At 29.9% G+C, this 10,213-nt stretch overlaps 2 protein-coding genes across 2 annotated transcripts; both read left to right on the forward strand.

Moving 5' to 3' along the window:
• Positions 1-2,177: 2,177 nt before the first annotated feature.
• Positions 2,178-6,516, forward strand: LOC131647395 (wax ester synthase/diacylglycerol acyltransferase 4-like). The gene is made up of 5 exons (XM_058917293.1): positions 2,178-2,409; positions 3,251-3,832; positions 4,758-5,120; positions 5,747-5,884; positions 6,092-6,516. The coding sequence occupies exons 1-5, from the start codon at positions 2,224-2,226 to the stop codon at positions 6,239-6,241; spliced, it is 1,419 nt and encodes a 472-aa protein (XP_058773276.1). The 5' UTR covers positions 2,178-2,223; the 3' UTR covers positions 6,242-6,516.
• A 210-nt stretch (positions 6,517-6,726) lies between these two features.
• LOC131650616 (uncharacterized) lies at positions 6,727-7,975 on the forward strand. Its single transcript, XM_058920319.1, has 4 exons — positions 6,727-6,970; positions 7,066-7,177; positions 7,559-7,811; positions 7,916-7,975. The coding sequence occupies exons 1-4, from the start codon at positions 6,727-6,729 to the stop codon at positions 7,973-7,975; spliced, it is 669 nt and encodes a 222-aa protein (XP_058776302.1).
• Positions 7,976-10,213: the final 2,238 nt, after the last annotated feature.

Consider the following 10,213-nt stretch of genomic DNA (forward strand, 5'->3'; position numbering starts at 1 on the left):
GCCTTTCTATTAAATTGGATAAAATAAAAGTCGGTGGCGACTCTTGCTTACCGCGACATTTTGATATAAAAGTCAGTTCACCGTATTACAACGGGCACAGTGAATGCAATTGAAATTACATATCATAAAGGTTGAACCATATTTTGGTTAAAAATTAACTCTAAGTTAGTTACATTAGATTTTATGTTTATTTCTAGTGACTTAGAAACTAAGAAATATGTGGATTAATTATTTACACTTAATATATGGAATGATTTTAAGTCTTTTTCATACTTTTTAACCTATCAAATTTAAGTATATTAGCTAGCTTACATTTTTGGCATATTTTAATGTACTATTATAAATACAATTAAAATAAGATGGTATAATGTCATATCCCCTAAAATGTTATATTTAATATCAAAATAAAGTTTATTCTTAAGGAGATGATCCAAAGTGGTTATGTCATAGCCGAATTTGAAAAACATTTTTTATTGCTAAACCAAGAAAATGGGCTACCAACAATAATTAAGAGATATAGGTGGATGACAGGTTAGTGAAATGCATGGATGGAGCTAAGGTGTGTGGACAAGGGCCCTTGCTTAATTTTAAAATATAATAATTAATATCCATAAAAAATAATAACACAAAAATGGAGGCTAAAATTTGACTATTCTATGCTTAAAAACAACTGCAATACTCATCAAAATAAATTATAATATAAAAATAGGAGAAATATATTCTCCATTCTCAAAATGTCTTCTCGTCTCCACCTCAAATATTCATCTTTTTAAAATCTGAAACAGACAATTTTCATAAATATATTTATTAAAATCTCTGTTAACATATACAAATTAATATTCCGATATCCAATATACTAATCATTTAAAAGATATATTTTAGTTAAGATAATGAAAATAACATTTTATTTTAATAAAACAATAAATAATATAAATTTATATTAAAATATTATTTTATTTTAGAAAAAACCAATAGTCTTTTAAGAAAACCACTCTATCATGTTTAAATAAATAACATTAAAAAAAAAAAAATCCAATTCAACATTTTTGAATTTTTTCTTCAAATACCACAACCTTGAAACAAAATACCATAAATGTCACGTAGGGGTGGAAATAGGCTGGGCCGAGCTAGGCTTTTCCAAGCCTAAGTCTGGCCTGTCAAAAAAACAAAAGCCTAAGTCTGGTCTGTAGCCTGTCGTAGGCTTATTTTTTAGGCCTGAGTCTGGCCTTTTCGAAGGCCTGGTTAGCCTGTTAGCCTACATAAAAGCCTATTTGTTTTAGACATATGTAAATAAGCAATTAAAATAATACTTAAATAGACTAACTAACTAAAAGAACTTATGAGAACAATGTCCATAATGTGTTTTCATCTTATTTTCACAAGTTCTTCAAATAACCAAGTTTTATTTAATATATTTTAATTCAAATTACAAAACATAATATAATGATAATAAAAAAGTATTAATATTTATTTAAATAGGCCGGCCTGATAAGCTTAAAAGGCTTTTTTAGGGCCTGAGGCCTAGCCTTTTTAACTAAATAGGCTTATAAAAAAGTCTAGGCCTTTACTATTTAAAAATAATGTATAGTCTGACCTGAGCCTATATAGGCTAGCCTGTAGGCCCCTGTTATCGGCCTGGCCTACTTCCACCCCTAGTGTCACGGTTTGAAAATAAATTCTGAGAATGCCACATTTATGAAGTTTTCCGCCAAATGAAATGGCATAAGAAACTCACATTTTCTGTAATTTGGTAGACTTCTGTCAAATGAGATTGTGTAAGAAATCTAATTTTTTTGCTTCTCATTAGACTTACTCCATCTCATTTGACAGAAATCTACTGAACTGTAAAAAATGTGGACTCTTACACCATCTCATTTAACAGTAGATTTCAGAAGTATAACATTTTAGAAATGTATTTTCAAATCTTAACATTTGTGGTAATTTGTTGTGGTAATTTGTTTCTAAGGATGTGACATTTGAAGAAAAAATTTAACATTTTTTCTTCAAAACCAACCAAACCAAACCTTAAGTAGGCTATGGCATAAGTAGCCGACAAAGCTGCTGGCAGTGTGACCATTAAAAACAAAACCAAACAAACGGATATATACTTAATTAATACCAACAAATTAAAGCACCCATCTTTCCTTCTCATTACTATATATACATGTACCTCATCTCTATAATTTATGAGCCTTGCAAATTAAATTCAAAGATAACAACATTATGGAAGGTTTTGATGAAGAAATTGAAGAGCCAGTTAGTCCTACTGGTCAATATTTGAATAGCTCTTCTCTTTGTGTGAGCATTTTAGGTATCTTAGAATCTGAGATTCCAATTGATGATCGTCAAACTTTGTCACTTCTTCAAAATATGTTCCTTCCTATCAATACACGTTTCTCCTCCATCATGGTAATTCATCTAATCATCTTCACTTTATTCATGCATGAATGTATCCTCTTTTTTAATGTTTGAAATATACCTTTTTTATTTTAAAATTGTCAAATTTAATGCTTAATTAGTTTGAGTATATTTAGTCTTTCATAAATTTCATGAGTTTAGGGACTAAACATAGATGAAGTTTAATTATGAATTTGTCGGCAAATTCTAGTTCAATTGGCTAAAACTGATATGTTAGATTGTACACGAAAATCAAACATGGTTTTAAATTGCAATTACAGTCATACACGCGGTTGTGGATGTTGCAATTGCGAGTCTGATTGTGGCGTGATTTTTAATTAAAAGGTGTTTAAAATACACAATTAAAACAATACTTGATGTTGTGGTTTTTCATTACATAAGTAAGTAAGTTGAGTTTTGCAATTATGAATTTTGGAATTTTGATGAAAATACTTCAAGAAATATAAACAAATTTGTCTGATGTGGTTTTTAATGACAGTCAGGAAAAACATTTTAATTCACATTACAAATGCAATTTGATGTGATTGCGAAGACTACCACTTTAACAATATTGTAGATGTATTGCAGTAGCAAACTGCTATTTAAAAACATTGCATCAATATTTGAACTCTAAATCTCAAAGTTGTATTGTGAGTTTTTAGTTGATATTACTTAATATCTAAAGAAAATAGTTTTTATCATGAATCACCAAATTATGGAATTTTAACCTTGTAAATAGTTGAATGGTAATATTTGATTTATTAATTTTATTTAAGAATTAAACTTTTTTTTTTATCATGAATTCATAATTCTTAAACTAATTAATCATCTATACTTATTTTTACTTGAATAGATTAATGACAAAAATGGAGAGAAGAAATGGAAGAAAGTTGAAGTCAACCTACAAGAACATGTATACATTCCAAAATTTCCACCAACCAATTCATCACTCTATGATGAAAATCTTGAAGATTATATGTCCAAAATATCAATGGAACATTTACCTCAACATAGACCACTTTGGGAAATTCACATTATTAAATATCCAACAAAAAATGCAGCTGGAACCTTAGTATTCAAACTTCATCATGCTCTTGGAGATGGTTACTCTCTAATGGGAGCTCTTCTTTCATGTCTAGAAAGATATGATAACCCTTCTCTTCCATTCACATTACCGTCGAGTCAAAGACCTAAATCGGTTTTTAATTCAAAGCCATTTTTTAAAAGATCGATATTATTTCCTTCAATATTTTTCTCTAAAGTATTTAATACTGTGTCTGATTTTGGATGGAGTATGTTGAAAAGTAGTTTGGTTGAGGATGATGTTACACCAATTAGGTCTTGTGCCGATGATATTAAGCTAAGGGAAATTATTATCTCAAGTGTGAATTTCTCTATGGATCGCATCAAAGAAGTTAAATCAAGACTTGGAGTGGTATGTGAAATTATATCTCTAATTAAACCAAATATTATTATAAGAGTTTTATTTCTAACAAATTTTCTTTTAAGTGAGTCAATTTTATTAAAACTATCTAGTTTTAAAATTTTAAGTTGTCTTTACAAGATATTTGGGGACAAATGAGTATGTTTGTCCCGTTTCGTTTGTCCTGGTTAGGTATGTGATGTCCAGTTAAAATCTATCCAAAAAATGGAGTGAACAACATAGAAGGGTGGGTTAAAAATGACAGGTTAAAAGGACATGTCCGACCCATTTTACAACTTTTAAAGTCTAAAAGGTGACAAACATTAATATTCGCCTAATTAAGACATGCGTCCGCCAAATAATGAGGTGGAACAAATAGAAACTTTGATTCGACTTGCCAAAATTAATAGGCTAAATGAGGGGGTTTGGATAATCTAACATACTTTTCCACCCCTTTTAATGTGAAATTACTCTTGACACACTTCACCACATTCAACACTGTTGAATTTGGTATCTAAATATAAATAGTAGATAATATGATAACAAAAATTTAATAGCAGAAAACCCTCCACGAGTCTTGAATATGTCTCTTATACCATCATATTAGTATATAGATTAGACCCATCACATTTTTATATTTGAATATGTCTCTTATACCCTCATACTAGTATTTAGATTAGACCTATCAAATTTTTACATAATCAATTTTGATATCAAATTAGAATTTAGGTTGGAAGTAACCAAACTTTTAGATCTTAAATTTTGCTACATTTATATAACAATTGCAATTATAGTAATTTCAGTTACATGTTTCTTTGAACATTTCCAACAGTATCAAAGATAGTGACATAATTTTCAACTACAATTTAATTAAACCTTGTATTACTTTTTTTTAGCTATCATATTAATATATTGTTTTGTCACAAATTACTTACAGAGTACAAATGATGTGATAGCTGGCTTAATTTTCTATGGAATTAGATTATACATGGCCCAAATGAATCAAGAATCAAGCAAACTCAAATCAACAGCATTGGTATTACTAAACACAAGAAACATTGGAGGTTACAAATCAATTAAGGAAATGGTTGAGATTAAGAAAAAGACTCAAAGTTCTGTTTGGGGAAATCAATTTGCATTTTTGCATGTTCCAATTCCGGAGCTAAGTGATAAAAATATTGAAAATCCAATTGAATTTATTTGGGAAGCTCAAAAAGAAATTAATAGGAAGAAAAACTCTTTGGCCACACCTCTTACTGGTATGGTTTTGAATATGGTGAAGAAATTGAGAGGCCCTGAGGTAAGTACACATATGTTTAGTTATTCGCCATTACTATATGTCTACAATAGTACAAATAATCATAGTGATATCATTAAATGAAGTTTTTCAATTATTAGTTCATTTTTGTCATTTTCCAAAACTTTTTTTGATAATAAAAAACTTACAAAATATAAAGAAATAATATTGGTTTTATTTAGTTTTTTTTTTCCTTTCAGAATTTGAAAAATCTAGAGTGAACAAATATTAATAATACTTCATATAGACTTTTTTTTTTAATTAGGTTAATGTACCAATCAACTTTTATGTTATATTTTTGACAATAGACTTTAGTTACTACTTTTATTCTAATATATTTTTAATTTATAAAAATACTTTTTTTTCAAATAATATATTTATTAATACCATGGGCTTCCCTTTGAAATTAATATATTTTGTTTTATATTTATAATAATGGTAGTACGTACATCAATATTTGATAAGATTGCTATGTATTTTTTCAAGAGTAATGATGGAGAGTATCTCTATTATCTACTCAACTTTTATATAATTAAATTGAAATCTTATGTTTTTATCTTCATTTTATTTTAATTTTTTTATAAAACATTATTTAATTTTTATAGAATATTTTTAATATTGATTATTAGGCTTCAGCTAGATTTGTATACACCACTTTGAGAAATTCAAGTGCAACAATTTCCAACATAATTGGACCAGTGGAGCAAATGGCTTTGGCTAACCATCCAATTAAGGGTTTATACTTTATGGTTGTAGGTCCACCAGAGGTATGTGACTCATATTAAATTATAGTAATTAATATTTCTAGATATCCATCTTTTTCACCATTATTTCACATGTGCTTTCCATTAATGTTAGTTGTATTTTTTTAATTTATTTATATTATACTGTCAATAAATAAACTATTTAGACTATATATTTTATTCCAATGAATAGAAGCATGGAAATTTTAATATGATTTTTTGTGTGTGTAGAGTTTAACAATAACGATGACAAGCTACATGGGAAAGTTAAGAATTGCATTTGGATTGGAGAAAGATTTCATTGACAAGCAAAAATTCATGTCATGCATTGAGACCTCTCTTGAGATGATGATTACAGCATCAAGAAAGAAAGAATTCTAAATAAAATCATACAAAACACATTTCCACTACATTCTTATTTGTTTTTTCTTTGAAAAAATTGATATTTGATTTAAAGACAGATTAATTTGGAGGATCAATTCAACCATCCACTTTGAGAGATTATTCTTATTTGTTCATATAAACAACTTTGTTCTTGTTGTTGATGAAGTGTTTTATCCAAATATGTCATTCATGTTTATACTGTGATTTGGTTAGGTGTAATATGTATTTTTTTTGTTGAAATAAAAAATAAAGATTGTCATTTTTTAAATTGAGTCTATCATTCTAGTCATGATTTCAAATATTTAAGGGATCAATTTATATATATTCGAAATTTTATATTATGGAAATTATTTACATTTATTTTTTAAAAATGGTTCACTTAATAATCATATGAACAAGTATAATACATACATAGGAATTTTCTTAGGTTTATGTCGAAGGAAATGAGTTTTGGGGAGGTTTGGATGAGATGGATGGAATTAATGGTTTTTCAAAGTAAAATATCGGTTCTTGTCAATGGGAGTCCGACTAAGGAATTTACGGTGGAGCGTGGATTGCGGCAAGGAGATCCTCTCTCTCCGTTTCTTTTTGTCATAGTGGCGGAAGGTCTCACGGCTTTAATGAAGAAAGCAATCGACATATGGGAATATGAAGGTTTTCTCATTAACGGTAAATGTGTGGTGGACATTCTTCAATTCGCGGACGATACTTTAATGATTGGTGAAGGTAATTGGAAGCAAATTTCGGCCATCAAGACGGTTTTGAAGGGTTTGAAATGGTTTCCGGTCACGGTATCAATTACCACAAAAGTAAATTGATAGGAATCAATGTTAGCAACAATTTGTTAGAAGCGGCCTCATCTCTTTTGTCTTGTAAGGTGGAAGGAAAATTTTTCACTTTTCTTGGTATTCTTGTTGGTTCGAATCCTAGGAGGTTTTCGACATGGAACCCGCTTTTGGAGAAAGTCAAGAATCATCTTTTGATTTGGAAAAATTGTTTTCTCAATTTTTTAGGGAGGATTACTCTTCTAAAATCTATTTTATGTTCTCTTTCTATTTTCACGATGTCTTTTTTTAGTATGTCGGTGAAGATAGTTAAAGAGATTACAAAGCTTTAAAGTAGATTTTTGTGGGGAGGTTCAAATGAAAGTAGAAAGATCCATTGGGTGGGGTGGAATAAGCTTTGTTTACCGGTTGAAAAGGGAGGGTTAGGCGTTAAAAAGATCGATGATTTTAATTTCTCTTTTCTCGACAAATGGAGATGGAGGATTCTTTAAGGCTCTGATTCTATTCGGTACAATCTTTTGTGTGCTAGGTACGGTGATATTTGTTTGCAAGTGACCCACGACGGAGATTTTGTTTCGCTTTGTTCTTCTCAATCTACTTGGTGGAAGGATATTTTATCTCTTGGGAAGAACTCCTCTAAGGACGCCATAGTCAACAATTTTTACTTCAAGGTTGGTAAAGGGTACACTACCTCTTTTTGGCCCTCTAAGTGGCTTCTTGATTCATCTTTAAAGGTTGCCTTCCCCTTGCTTTTTGTGGCGTCTCTTTTAAAGAATGTCTCGGTAGCTAGCATGGGGGATTGGAGGGATGGCTTATGATAGTGGGGGAGCTTCGGTATCACCATGATAGCAACTCACATCTCTGATCTGTCTGCGGTTTTCTGCAGCTGCAGGCGGAAGTTGGTGCTGCTATGTGCAGTCCAATTGGCCGCGATTCAGTTTCTTAGGAGATTGATATCAATGATGTTTTTTCAATTAAATACTGTTACAATTATTATGCTGGTTTTTTTAAATCCTTTTGGTTCTTTTAATTTGCATGATGAGGCTTTAAATCTTGTTTGGAGGATGGTTGTCCCTTTCAAGATCAAAGCATTTGAATGGAGACTCTTAATCAATAGGTTACCAACAAAGGATCTCTTGAAGATTAGAGGTATCAATTTTTTGGATGATTCTGTTAATTGTGTTTTTTGTGATTCTGCTCTTGAAACAATGGAATACATATTTTTCAAGTGTTCTATTGTAAAGTTAATTTGGAGGGATATAGAGGAGTGGATTGGTATGTCGGATGTAACGGAGGATGATCCTAAGGGGAGTTTCATGTTTTGTTACAATTATTACAAAAACATGAACATGAAGGAGGGTAGACTTAGTTGCATTTGATTGGCTATAACTTGGAGTATTTGGTTAGTTAGAAACGGTATTATTTTCCGGAAAGACTCTTGGAGCGTTCTTAATACGGTTTTGATCATTAAGGCGTTGATTTGGAGATGGTCTTTCATGGGGGGAGATTACTTATCCCAATTGCAATTTCTACGATTATTATAAAGAGTCGCTGTTTTTTCTATCGTAGAGTCAATTGATTTGTAATTTCTTTTTGTCGATTTTATCTCGTTATCTTGTGTATCCGGTTTTGAGAACCCTTAGTTACACAAAAAAAAAACATATACATACCACTATTATAGTTTTCTATAATATATCCTCCAATTGACATCAAAACCCCTGAGTAAGTTGTTTTTTTGTCTTTGTGAAGCACACATCTACATTACTTAAAATTATCTAAAATATTCTCTTAGGCTAATACCTTTCCAATATCACGGGCACGCCCACATAGTCATTTGTTTCAATCTACTAATATATCACGATGTCCATGTGAAATAAAAAATGTTCATTGGTCTTTTCAACCAACAATTTCTACAACACAAATAAAATTTCAGCACTAAAGTGAAGTAACCTACAACTAATTTTATTCACAAATGAATTTGCTAACAATCTTCTCAGCAACTAAGGGTGGAGCCTCATATGTGTTGTATCCTCCTTTTCTCTGGGTTCTCTTTCACTTTTATCAAAAGACTAATTAGGATTTGACCAAGAAATGTCATATAAATCTTAAACATGGAAATTTTTTACCATAACACCTCTCATTTCACATATTAAACTCTCCCTATAACTAATACATTAGTTGTGGACTTTTGTCAATGCTTTCATCATTGTGGCACATATAATATTTTTTGTTTTCTTTCACTAACTAAAGAAACCTTCAATTGCAGGAGGGGTGATGGATGAATCATCCATCTATCTGTTTAAACAAAAGAGAATATCTAATTAATAACATAAAGATATAAGAATATTAACTATAAATATTAAAATAAAATATACCAATAAATTATGGATAATCAATAAAAAAAATTCTTATTAGTTTTCCCATATTCATTCTTGATGATCGTAAAGAATATCATTTACACACCATCTTCATCATTTTCTTTATATAATGTACGCACGTGAGTTGAGAAAGAAGGTGTATCAAAAATATCAAGAGTTAAATCTTGATTTTTCGTCACTAGCAGGAATGTGTTTTTTTTGGATAACTAGTGACCATCTATTGTTAGAAGGATCATTGACTTAAAACATTTGTTTTTCTATGGAGGCCATGGTGAAAGTTTCTTTCATATAAATTGCCTTGTGAAGGTCAACATGTGTAACTCCTAGTTCATCTATTTGTACACCAGTGTTATTGTCAATCCACTTGGTCGGTTCGGTTCAATGACCCATTCATTAATGTTAGAATATTTTATATTAATTTGGAGATCATATAAATTAATATAAAAATATATTATCAAATATTTATAATATTCTAAAAGATATTATAGGATATATATTTATAATAGTCTAAGAGATATTATAAGATATTTATAATATTTTAGAGATATTGTAAGATTATAATAATATCTTTTATTCAAACAATTGAGGAGATATATTTTGGGATTTGTTGGATTTTTGCTATTATAAATATATATCTCTTTTGTTATTATAGTGTGACAATCTTAGAGCTTACAACAACAAGGGAGAATAAGGGTTTATGAAATTCCAAGGGAAAACTTAGAAAGGCAAAGGTTTTTGGGAAACCTTTGGAGCTATCTAAGAGGATTGAGAAATACTTCTAAACACATTGGTTTTGAGTGATTCCT

Source organism: Vicia villosa, linkage group LG2 (genome assembly GCF_029867415.1).
Source record: "Vicia villosa cultivar HV-30 ecotype Madison, WI linkage group LG2, Vvil1.0, whole genome shotgun sequence".
Lineage (NCBI taxonomy): Eukaryota > Viridiplantae > Streptophyta > Magnoliopsida > Fabales > Fabaceae > Vicia > Vicia villosa.

Coding starts and splice junctions, on each gene's coding strand:
- LOC131650616 (XM_058920319.1), top strand. CDS start 6,727: ATGGTTTTTCAAAGTAAAATATCGGTTCTTGTCAATGGGAGTCCGACT. Junction 6,971..7,065: donor TACTTTAATGATTGGTGAAG/GTAATTGGAAGC, acceptor GTAAATTGATAG/GAATCAATGTTAGCAACAAT. Junction 7,178..7,558: donor GTTGGTTCGAATCCTAGGAG/GTTTTCGACATG, acceptor TTTGTGTGCTAG/GTACGGTGATATTTGTTTGC.
- LOC131647395 (XM_058917293.1), top strand. CDS start 2,224: ATGGAAGGTTTTGATGAAGAAATTGAAGAGCCAGTTAGTCCTACTGGT. Junction 2,410..3,250: donor CACGTTTCTCCTCCATCATG/GTAATTCATCTA, acceptor TTACTTGAATAG/ATTAATGACAAAAATGGAGA. Junction 5,121..5,746: donor AGAAATTGAGAGGCCCTGAG/GTAAGTACACAT, acceptor ATTGATTATTAG/GCTTCAGCTAGATTTGTATA.